This window comes from Manis javanica, chromosome 17, assembly GCF_040802235.1.
Source record: "Manis javanica isolate MJ-LG chromosome 17, MJ_LKY, whole genome shotgun sequence".
NCBI classification, from domain to species: domain Eukaryota; kingdom Metazoa; phylum Chordata; class Mammalia; order Pholidota; family Manidae; genus Manis; species Manis javanica.
In genome coordinates this window covers 51,708,411-51,720,629 of record NC_133172.1, presented here as the reverse complement: position 1 = coordinate 51,720,629, position 12,219 = coordinate 51,708,411, and the positions used below count along the sequence as shown (strand labels likewise).

General features: G+C 48.4%; 1 protein-coding gene across 2 annotated transcripts; it reads left to right on the top strand.

Moving 5' to 3' along the window:
* Positions 1-3: 3 nt before the first annotated feature.
* ATXN1L (ataxin 1 like) lies at positions 4-10,885 on the top strand. 2 transcript variants are annotated; one of them, XM_017656111.3, is made up of 3 exons: positions 4-144; positions 2,061-2,128; positions 3,289-10,885. In XM_017656111.3, exon 3 carries the CDS (start codon positions 3,406-3,408, stop codon positions 5,470-5,472), a length of 2,067 nt encoding a protein of 688 aa, XP_017511600.1. In that variant the 5' UTR covers positions 4-144; positions 2,061-2,128; positions 3,289-3,405; the 3' UTR covers positions 5,473-10,885. The 2 variants fall into 2 exon arrangements, with proteins under 2 accessions (XP_017511600.1, XP_017511601.1); XM_017656112.3 differs by having other exon boundaries at positions 3,286-10,885.
* The last annotated feature ends 1,334 nt before the right edge of the window (positions 10,886-12,219 follow it).

Genomic DNA, 12,219 nt, shown 5'->3' with positions numbered 1-12,219 from the left:
CGCTGACGCTATCTCCGGGCGCCAGGTTGTTGGGGGGGGCGTTCTGGGTGTGGGGCGGCTCCGGGGCCGGGGATGGCGGCGGCCGCTGTTGCGGCGGCTCCGGGACAAGCGGGAGGAGCCCGAGGAGCGCCGTGAGATGGGCCGGTGAGTGTGGTTGTGAGTGGGGCCCGACGGGCCAACCTCACTGAAGCCAAGCAGGCCTGGTCTCTGGAGGAAGTGGCCCCCGGAGCCCGTGGCCCCGCCAGACCCGTTGCCCGAGACCCGCGGACCGAGCGAGCAAAAGAGGCCACACCTAGACCCCCCGCTACGGCCTGGCCCAGAAGGCGCCCTCAGGCCCCGGGGTCCCCGCGGGCCGAGTTGTCCAAGTCCGCCGGGCGGGAAGGGGTCCCCAAACAAGGAAGCATCGCCTGCGGGGCCTCGCCTCTGCCTCTCTGGTTGAAAGGTTGACCCCTTACTCTCTAAAGGTTGAATTCCCAATTTTAGGCCCTACCTTTGTTGGAGCAAGGATTGCAGGATCACGGGAAGCCATAATCTCTAATCTCTTCCAAGCCCCTCTCTTTCTGGCGGACGCACCCCTCAGCGATTCGGGGCTCGGACTGGGGTCAGCCACTTGATTTCGGGCTCTGTCGGCATCGTTGGCAGCTGTGCGGAACGGTTCCCCTTCCCGTTAGGTTGGGGTCACAGTCTGCGTCTACCCCTTGAGAAATCCTCATTGAGACCCTCTAGAGGCCGAGGTTTCAGATTCCGAAATGTGGGAACCTGGTGCACAGGCTTGGGTCTTTGTTGTCATTCGCTCAGACCTTTTGCCTTCTTTGGCCCTTTCATTAGTTTGTGGCCAACCCTCCAGTGACCTAGAGGCAGTTTTTCTTTAATGCTTTAGTTGCAGGGAGCAGGGATCATTCAGGATTAAGATGTGACCCCAATTTCTGTTGGGAACGAAGGAGAAAGCTAACTGCTTTTCAATTACTGAAACTGCTGGCAAAGAAGGGATGCAAGATGTAATTTGTGTTTATGGAACTAAGAATTTTATCTTTCCACCTTGTTTTCCTGTCTCATCACCTTTTTTTTTTTTTTGTACATCTGCACTTTTCCAATCCTAAGAGATAAATGTTGCCTTCACTTTGGTGAGAGATTTGCAGTGTTCCATAGGGCTTGGACTGCACAGTGGGTAGTTTCTCAAAGAGTACTGGTCAGTACTATGTTCTCTGTTTTGAGAGATTAAGGCTCCGTGCTTCAGTTCTTGATGTTTCTGGCACGTGTAGATAGAGATATTGTTGGTTTAGTGTGAGTTTTGTTTCCCCATTGTTAGCTACATGAGGACCAAGGCAATGTTTTCAATTTTTATCACATCTGATTCAGCACTTGCTACAAAGTTGTCACTCAGAAAATTTTACACACACACACACACACACACACACACACACACACACACACACACACACACACACACACACACACACACACACACACGAGCCTTTTTTTTTTTACCCTGAAAAATCTGTTAATAAGGTTTCCCCTTGAGTGACTCCCCCTTGACCTCCTTTTCTGCCCCAGAAACATAAATAATTGTTCTTTTTCCTCTAGTGCTGCTTTTCTCGTTTAAATAACCTCCACATGTGTGTTTTCATCAGCCCTAAATAAAAGGTGAAGTCTGTGAAGTTGATTTTTCCGGCTTCCCATTGTTCACGTGGGAACAGTGTTAAGCCTTCTGCTTTTATTTGTGCATTTTCCTGAAATTGGGATTGGAAGTAAATTTAACCTTTGGGGAATAGGTAAAGGAGAGAACAAAAAACATGATATTAAGGAAATCAACAAAGTTTAACACATGGAATTTTTTTTTCAGGGATGGCTTCCTACAAATTAGAGCTTAAGAGACAGTTTTTTCTCTATTCAGCTACTTGGCACTCTGGATAAATGTGCTGTTACCTCTGGAGAAGAGGATGAGGCAGGGACTCAGGGACTTTCATGAGTTTGTAGCTTTGGAGTTGCCTCTCTCAGTAGCCCTGGAGAGGGTCAGAGGCTAGGCTTCTGTTTACTTTATCCCTGTTTCTGTCTTCTAGGCTCCCAGGCCAGTGGGGAGGACAGTGCTTCTTACTGCAGCTGCTCAGAAGCACCACTGGAAGCTCAGGTAACAAAGGCACTTTGGATACCTTGTTGCAGAAAAACATCTCTGAGTCAGCAGAGTGGAAAACAGGACAGAGTATAATGTAGAAATCTCTTCAGATCCAAAGAACTGGAGTCTGACTGGAAGAAATAGGTGACAAAGTTCATAAACATTGAAGTGTTCAGACCAAAAAGATACTTTATGACTATGGACAAAAGCATGTATGAAAGGTGACAATGAGAGAAAGGAGAGAGAGAGAACTGATGAATCACAGAGACCTAAGATAGTAATAAACAGGCATATTTGGAGGAATGAAACCAGAATTGTAGGAAGTGGTGCCTAGAGCAGACCTACAATGTAAAAGGAACCATTGGCAAAAAAGAAAGGGAATGAATGAAGAAGGCAAATTGAAGGTGGTCACTGAGAAGAAAAGAAGTCTTGCCAGACTAGGGAACAAGAAGTCTATGAATTTTGTTGCTCTTTGGGAAGGAAGAGAAACAAATTGTAGAACATGTTAGTAGAATCATTCTCCCCATAGGGCCTTAGTTTGAAAGTAGTTATTTCATGGGGCAAAGAAAATACTAATTTTCATAACATGTTTAGGGAGCAAGGTTTAAAAAAAAAGCAAGACAGGCTTTTTTCAGGACTTAACTGAGGCATGGGCCCTTGAGGTAGTGGTGATATGAGGCAAAGGAGGTGGAGAGTTTAGCCAGGCCTGGGGTGGGGGGGATGGGGCTGGGTGAGATCATAACCCGAATTAGGCTGGGGAAAGGAAGCGAGGATGAGGTCATATGTTCAGGAAAGAAGATAGCACAGTAGTCTTTGGTGGCAAAAGGAGAAACTTAGGAAAAGAGCCAGCAGCAAAAATCATTCCAATCCCCCATCAGAGGCATAACTAATCATGAAGCGGTTGGTCTCTCTGGGGTTGTGGCGCCCACAGGTTATTTATGCGTTATTAAATGCTTGTCCTTGTAGCTCATTGTAGTTCCCCTGACTGTTACTTTCATGTCCTTGGCTGGATGAGTGAATTGGATAACTCCTTGTTTGCCTCTTTCTCATACCTCTTTTTTTTCCCAGAAGTCCTCTTTGTTACATCTTACCCCACGGGCACAGCTCCTACTATTTCCTTTGACTTCATTCACCCCTAGGTTACTTTTCTTTGCCTCTGATTTGTTCCCTAGCAGATGTGGGCGCCCCAGCCAGCAGCAGAGAGGGGTGCAGGGGAGCCACAGAGAAGCCCTTTCTGATGCCCCAAGGAGCAAGCCGACCCCTTCCAGGCTCCAGGAACACCACAAAGCAATATGAAACCTGTTCATGAAAGGAGTCAGGAATGCCTTCCACCAAAGAAACGAGACCTCCCCGTGACCAGCGAGGATATGGGGAGAACTACCAGCTGCTCAACTAACCACACTCCCTCCAGTGATGCCTCTGAATGGTCCCGAGGGGTCGTGGTGACTGGGCAGAGCCAGGCAGGAGCCAGAGTCAGTCTCGGGGGTGATGGAGCTGAGGCCATCACTGGTCTGACAGTGGACCAGTATGGCATGCTGTATAAAGTGGCTGTGCCACCTGCTACCTTCTCCCCAACCGGCCTCCCATCCGTGGTGAACATGAGCCCCTTGCCCCCTGCATTTAATGTAGCGTCTTCACTAATTCAACATCCAGGAATCCACTATCCTCCAGTCCACTATGCTCAGCTCCCATCCACCTCTCTGCAATTTATTGGGTCTCCTTATAGCCTTCCCTATGCTGTGCCACCTAATTTCCTACCGAGTCCCCTCCTTTCTCCCTCTGCCAACCTCACCACCTCTCACCTTCCACATTTTGTGCCATATGCCTCACTCCTGGCAGAAGGAGCCACTCCTCCCCCGCCGGCTTCATCCCCAGCCCACTCATTCAACAAAGCCCCCTCTACCACCTCCCCACCTGGGCAGTTGCCACATCACTCAAGTACTCAGCCGCTGGACCTCGCTCCAGGTCGGATGCCCATCTATTATCAGATGTCCAGGCTACCTGCTGGGTACACCTTGCATGAAACCCCTCCATCAGGTGCCAGCCCCGTTCTTACCCCTCAGGAGGGCCAGTCTGCTCTGGAAGCAGCTGCTGCCAATGGACAGAGACAGCGAGAGCGAAATTTAGTAAGACGGGAGAGTGAAGCCCTGAACTGCCCCAACAGCAAGGGCGAAGGCCAAGGACTGGGGCCAGTGGTAGAATGTGTGGTGGATGGACAGTCGTTTTCAGGTTCTCAGACTGCTCGGGTGGAGGTGGCAGTGCCAACACACCGAGGGACCCCAGACACTGACCTCGAGGTCCAGCGGGTGGTTGGCACTTTAGCTTCTCAGGACTATCATGTGGTGGCAGCTCAGAGGAAGGATGAGCCCAGCCCCCTCAACCTGTCCCATCATACACCTGACCGTAAGGGTGAGGGGCGAGGGTCAGCTAGGAACCCAGCAGAAGTGGCCGAGAAAAATCAGGCCCGAGGGGTCTACCCTCAATCCCATCAGGATCTGGTAAAACACAGACCTTTACCCAAAGCAGTGGTTGTAGCCAATGGCAACCTGGTGCCCACTGGAACTGACCCAGGACTGCTGCCCATGGGCTCGGAGATCCTGGTGGCATCAAGTTTGGACATGCAGGCCAGAGCCACCTTCCCAGACACGGAGCCAACAGCGCCCCCCATTACCTCCTCCCACTTGCCCTCCCATTTCATGAAAGGCGCCATCATCCAGCTGGCTACGGGGGAGCTGAAGCGGGTAGAGGACCTCCAGACCCAGGATTTTGTGCGCAGTGCTGAAATGAGTGGGGGGCTGAAGATTGACTCTAGCACAGTCGTGGACATTCAGGAGAGCCAGTGGCCTGGATTTGTCATGCTGCATTTCGTGGTTGGTGAGCAGCAGAGCAAAGTGAGCATCGAGGTGCCCCCTGAGCACCCCTTCTTTGTGTATGGCCAGGGTTGGTCCTCCTGCAGCCCTGGGCGAACTGCACAGCTCTTCTCTCTGCCCTGCCATCGGCTACAGGTGGGAGATGTCTGCATCTCTATCAGTTTACAGAGCTTGAACAGTAACTCCGTTTCTCAGGCCAGCTGTGTTCCCCCAGGCCAGTTGGGCACCCCCCGAGAAAGGCCTGAGAGGACTGTCTTGGGATCCAGAGAGCAATGTGACAGTGAGGGGAAGAGCCAGCCATCAGGCGAGGGCTCCCAAATGGTAGAGCCCTTGCAGTCAGAGCCTGGTGCTCAGGCCTGCTGGCCAGCGCCAAGCTTCCAAAGATACAGCATACAAGGGGAGGAGGCACGGGCTGCACTGCTCCGTCCCTCTTTCATTCCACAGGAGGTAAAGCTGTCCATCGAAGGGCGTTCCAATGCAGGAAAATGAACCTCTCCCAGACCAGGACTGAGGCTTTACCCCAGAGCTGGGCCTCACCGTGAGCAGGCAGAGGATTTGCACATGCCGAGCAGGGAATGGCTCTCTTGGCAGTGAGACTGGCGGGGGAAGAGGAGGCAGCCTCCCAAGACAGAGTCTGTTGCCCATTACCCAATGGCATCCTTTCAGGACAGCCTCAGAGGGCGCTCTGATGGGGAGCAGCAGGCCTGGGCCAAGGAAGGAAGGAGATGCACACAGGATAAGAAACATTCCAAATATCAGGGCCTCCCTGTTCTTTCCTCCCCACCCCAGCTCCTGCAAGGGGAAAGTCAGGCTTTGGGAACAGGTGGCAGAGGGAGGGAGCAAAGAAAGAGCCAAAAATGATGATCCACAGCTTATAGTAGCACTGCAACTACGGTTTGTTTGTTTTTTTCCTTTTTTTTGTGATGGGAGGGCAGGAGGCCCCCATGGTTGGAAATAAGAAGGTTCCCACCCAGAACTCTTCTTTTGAGAGCTGTGCACTTTAAGGGGGACTTTGTTACAGATGTCTATGGCTGGCTTTGTGGGGGAGGAGCACTCATCTACAGGACTGTGATCCCGTGCTTCCGCCCATTCCCATCTCTTCCCATCACGCCTCCCACAAGGCTTTTAGCACCAGGACAGAGAAGCCCCTTCAGGGTTCAGAGTGAAGCACTGCTTTGGCTGGTTGACTTTTGGGAGAAAGACCTGATGGCCAGGTTGACTGGGCTCTAGGCAGGGCTTCTGGAAGGGTAGCTGACTTAACGAAGTTTCTCTTACCCTTCCTGCCAGACCTGCTTCGAAATTGTACTGAATCTCAAGTTGGTAATGGTGACTTCTGAAAGAACCAGTGGGCCCTTTTTCCCAGGCCCCCAGACCCGTCTTCTGTCTGTCTATGTTGTGCCTAAGTGCCTGCGCTGCCCCAGCCCTTCTGCTGCCCTAACCTCTGCATGGTGTCTTGGCCTGGGCCTGATTGTAGCTGTACTGCCTTTCCCCTTCTGCAAAATTGGTTTTGTCCAGTCTGACCAAACCTCTGGTTTTTGTGTGTAGGGGTCTCTCTGGTTTCCCCTTCAGTTATACTCTCTGTTTTTAAAAACTCAGAATCATGTCCTCTCTTCTGCAGCTGAACAACTTGGTAGAGAAACAAGAATGGAACTGTGCCCTGGGTTAGGGCACATGCACCTGGCTGGCAGTGCCTGCCCTGGTGTTTTTACACAGCCCCTTCCATCTTATTCCACTTTGTCTCCAGCATTAAGGCTTTTCTAAGCCATCCCTTCCTACAGCCAATTCTTAAGATTCCAGGATAGTCTTGATAATACCTGAGGTCTCCCAGATTTCATTTCATGGTAGAGTGTTCCTCTGTAAAGACTATTTTCAGTCTTGGTTGCATTTGCCCCGCTATGTCTTAACCTCACATTTTCTTCACAACTTTTAGCATCAGCTTGGACAATAGGATTCCACTGGGTATTGAGAATTAGGCTCCCCCACCAGCTTTCAGGTGGGTGGGTGAGTTTTTTGTTTGTATTTTGGGGGGTCTTTAGACTGTTGAAGCAACTCAGGGTATTGTCCACCCAGCTGTCTTGTGAGGCTTCTCCCAGGGTAGGATCCTGGCATTTCCTTTAGAAATGTACTTGAACTGGCCAAGACCTGGCTTGTCATCAGTCCCAAACCTCTGAGGTCTGATCTCTGCTCTGTCAAAAACTTTAGGCAAGTCTTGTGACCTCTTGCTCTTTCACTTCCTCCCCAGCTGCCAAATGGGGATAAATAATCTTACCTACCTCCTGGGGGGAGGAGGAGTTCTGAGAATGTCGTTATTCTTGATGTTCAGGTGCTAAAGGTTGTTCTCCTGGGGCTCAAAGTGTCTGAGACTGGCTTGTTTGCTACAAGTCCTACATGCCACTGTTTCATTCTTAGAGAGCAGTCACCTGGCCAGTCAGCTTTTGGAGGCCCATCTAAAAGAAGCTGCTGACCTGACCGTAAGGACGTAAGTCTCTGGTTTACCTCAGAACCAAACACCAACCCCTGTCTGGTGAGCACTCAGCCTTGTATGCATTTGGCATTGTGTCCTTTCCTTTCTCTGTCCCCCATCCTCTCTGAATGCTGCTTTCTCTGGCTTGTTTCCTACAGTGGGGGCCTGTGGGGCTGAGTCTTGAGGAATCCTCTCAGATGATGGTCCTGGAAAAGGGCCTCATCTCTGGCTGTTTCATGAGCAACTCATTCCTAGGGATTATTTGCACGGGTTTCTTCCTCATAGGAAGGCTCACCACCCTAATACAGTGACACACACACAGTAGACACTCAAGAAATGTCCACCAAGGACAACACCAACTGAGCTTCCTTCTTACGGGAGCAAACCTATATCCAACCAGATAACAGGCCAAGTACTTTAAATCAAATAACCCTCCACCTCCCAGCCTGGCAACTTCTGCTTGATCCTGGAAAGAAAATCTTGTGCATCATGGCCCAACGCCTTGACATTTCTGCTGTTGCTCCTTTGCTGTCTCATAGTGAAACAATACCAGCAGCTCCCCTGATACCGTGCCATGCATATGTAATAATACTTGATTTTGCTGAGCTGCAGAGATATCTATTATGTAAAGTATGGTTCCAGGAAGAGCTGTGGCATTCCTCTTGCCTTTTCCCTCTGGTTCAGTCTTTTCTTCCAGGCATTAGAAGTAAAAGTAACCTATGCTGTGTCATTCTTCCCTATAGGAATTTCCTAAGTTTGCAAGAGACTGAAGAGTGGTTTTAAGAGAGCATTGTAGGGGGAAGCTGGCAGCTTTTTGGGGGAATGGGCAATTGAATGCCAGAGCCAGTCACTTGTCAGTGTCGTACATTCCCAGAGCCTAGGAGTAGGAGGGAGGCCTGCTACCTCTGGCACTAAACAGAAATGCTGGTGCCAATTTGGGAGGAGGGGAACCAGGAAAAGGATGGGTGATGCATCCAAGTGTTGGATCATCATTCCTATTGCGATTAGTGTACATGGGGGAGCTGGGAGGATGGTGGCATGGGGAAAGGGGAACTGGGGGTTCAGGGTTGAGTACTCATACCCAAGGGAAGGGGTCCCAGCAGATCTGGGTTGACCCTTCTAAACTCTGGGTCCCTGTTGGTTGTAACACCGAGGGTTTTGGTCTGTGCTGCTTTGCCCATGCTGCTGTCTGCTCACTGTCCTGCCTGCTGCCCTTATAGCTCCCTGTCCTTCCATACCTTAGGTCATCTAGGTGAAATCCAGGCATCTTGTCCATTCTTACCTGTGCAAGTGTTACTTTATAGCAAAGTCATGAATAGGGGTAGTATGAAATGCTGCTGGGGGGTTGGTGAATCCAAAGGGATATGGCTTCAGTGCTCGTCGGGAGCCCTTTGCCTCCAAATATCTGTCTTGAGGGACAAACAAGCAGGTCCTGTTAGTGGATGTTCTCTGTGTATTAACTTCTCTCCTTTGTGGTATCTTGTATCCTGTTCAAAAGAAAAAAAAAATAGATGGGGTGCCAGATTAGGGCCTGTGTCAGCACTCCAGGGAGGTTCATCTGGCTTCAGTTATGTGGATTCTGGGGCTGGGAGAGGGTTTGAAGTTTGGCTAAAATAGCCCCTCAGTGGGGTTCAGTTTTATTTTTACCACTGGGCATCATAGAGGGACAGGGTTGGTGGTATGATTTAAACCTGCAACAAACAAGCAGGCTTATTGAAGAGTTGAGTGATCACACTGGATATGAAGGATAGACATTGCTTGACTGGGAAGGGGCTGGGTCCGTTGGATTAAAGATAACTTGATGAATTGGCCATGGGAGATTAAGTCACAGTCTTAAGAGCAAAGTAAACAGGGCAGAGGCCAAGTTTTAGGGAGACTCCTTGGCCTCCGAGGGCTAAGTTTACTAAACCATGCTGAAGTACAACACTTAACAGATGGGAAAAGGTGTACACTACAGTTGAAGAGCTAAACTGTGCTAGTTTGGATGTTGACCAGGAGCCTACTAGCCCTTTGCTGGGAAGCCTCCACCCTCTGCTTCCCTGGGGTAGGGAAGGATGCCTACATTATGCAATAATAAAATAAGCATCTGGGTCTTTGCAGCTGTCAGTTGCTCTTTCAACTCTAGGATCCATCTTTGGGCCAGAGGTCTGGTTTGGGCTTAGGATGACACTGGCCCTCAAGATGCTAGAGTAGATTGCACTCTCTCCTTACCTGCAAACTATGCACAGTGCCTGGGGCAGAAGGAAGAGAGGTGTTGTGGTTTGCCCTGCTGAGCCTCCCCAGCAGGAACAGTAGTAATAAATGCACTTTTCACACTAAGGTTTCCTTATTAGTTGTCCTGTTAAGCCTAGATCCTCCCCTGGTAGATTGCAAACTCAAAAGTCTGTGTGATTCCAAAGCCGTTCTACTGCAAATGCCCAGCAGTGAAGATGGCCTCAAATTGGGTTCCTGTCTGCAGTGTGTGTGGCAGCCCATGTGCCTTTATCTATTGTCAAACTTGCAAGCATTTATTTATGTGTTTATAACTGTCATGGGGACTGAGGTTCTTCAGAGAGAGAGCATGCAAGCTTATGATGCAGTGGTTTTACACCCACTCCCTAGATGTAGTTTCCTTACAGCGTGAGCCACGAGTGGTTAGTGCATTGCTGGTATTGTTGAAGGCAAGGTTCATCCCTCATTTGCTTGATACTCGTATTGAGAGAATTGAGATCGTGTTGGGGAAGACACTGACTGTACTCATGGCAAGCTTAAAGTATTAAAATAAGGCTGTCTCCACACCCACCCTAGTCACACACAGGATCCCTGTAGCCAAAACAGTATATGTTCCAGCTGCAGAGAGCAAACTGCTCTCAGCTTGCACAGCACCTTAGGGGAGGGAAGAATATATGGATAGGGAATGGGGTGGAAAAAGATGGGAATGTTGTCATCCAGTGGCTTTAGGGTCCTGAGGAGTAGAGGGATGGCACTGGGGAGGTCTGGATGGATCTGATTTGTGTAGGAGTTCCCTGTAGATAAAATACTGATCCCCCAACTACTATCCCCAGTATGTAATGGCTGAATTAATATGTAATCAACTGCATTGTATCTAAAGCCTTAGAACTAGTCAGGTGCTCCCCCCACCCAATACCATTTCTTACCCTCTAATCCTACCTGATCTTTAACAAAGCATTAATAATTCTAAGGATAATCTCTATTTTGTTGTGCTTTTTTGTAACTGTTTTAAATAAATCAATTTGTACTGTATATTTGTACTTTTGTGAGATCCTTTTTGCTGTTTTACCATTTTAAGTCTCTGTACTTGGCTACACACAGATTGTATTTTTATTGTTAATGCTCTTCTTATGGATACCTGCATTTAACTTGTGGACTATGTAAACACAATATATATATCAATATCTATATATCTATATATCTATCTATATAAACTACTAGCTTTTCCTTTTGGTGTTTGCGCCTTCTTCCTATCCTAGCCTTAGATAGTGGCCATTGGGTGGGGATCAAAGTTCTTCGTGGGGGAGCTTGTAATAGAAAGCAAATGGTGCCTGTCTTCCAGTGGTGGGTCAGGGCAGACTGCATGAGGTAATCCTAAAGCAGGGTCTGCATATTCTGTTAATGTATTTCGGAGACCCAGAATGCTACCTGTTAGGCTTAAGTACTAGTGCAAGGAATCACAAGGACCTGTAGATGCCCTCACTGCTGGCCTTTTCTCCAGCTTTTCTTTCCTCTGGAATACTGCCAGAAATTGCTGGAATATATCAGCTATAATCCTAGCTACTGCTTCTAATTTAGAAAGCTTGCCACTAGTAAGGGGTGAAATATTCAGATACATGATGACGACTCAGATACATTCACTGAGCACTTACTATGTGCCATAAACTATCCTAAGTGTATTATAAACAATCATTTGTTGCTAGTTTTCATTTTGTGGGTGGGGAAACCAAGACAGAGGTTAAGTAACTTACCCAAAGTCCCATAGCTATTAAATGGCAATGCAGAACTTTAAATCCAAGCGTCTAACTTCTGAGTTTGTAGTGGCAACTAGTTTTCAGTCAAAACTAGTGAGCTAATCCATGTGAAGTACTTCACATAACCTTTGACAGAGTGAGGGCTCAACCATTTTGAAGCATCCCAGGCGGGGACTTCAGCATGAAGCTCTGTGAGAAAGGCATTTGGCTCCATTAAGTACTTTCCTTTAAATGTCCAGTGCTTTGTAATAAGCTTATTAAAACTTTTGTATTTTTCAGAACAGAAACACGTCAGCCTGTCTGGTGGGAATGGAATTAACCCTAGTTTGGTGGAGAGTCAGTTAACACTGTGAAATAGCCTTGAACCTATGGGAGGTCAAAGAGGAGTCCAAGTTTCCTTGTTATGATATTGGAAGAGGTCCACATTCCTGGCATAGTTATTTTTCTGGCTACAACTTAACTAGGGCACTTCCTTCTGGACTTCAAGATCTATAATTATCTGAACTGTACACAACCTTTGGTGCAGGCTAAGGAAAGTTCTGTGCTTGTTCTGTACCACGACAGAAACTTTTTAGAAATGACCTCAGCTCTTGACCTCCATGCTTTGGCAGCCATACAAACGGCTGGAGTAGTTATTTTGCTCTAGCCTTGACCACTACTGACTTGAGCTCTCATATCACCGTAATTCTGGATTTTCCTCAGTGAGTTTTATTATCTTGGCCATAGGGGATAAATTAAAAGATGGATTACCTCTTCTTTCAAACCTGAGTTTCTTTGGTGCCATGGACTTTAATACTCCAGCTTTCT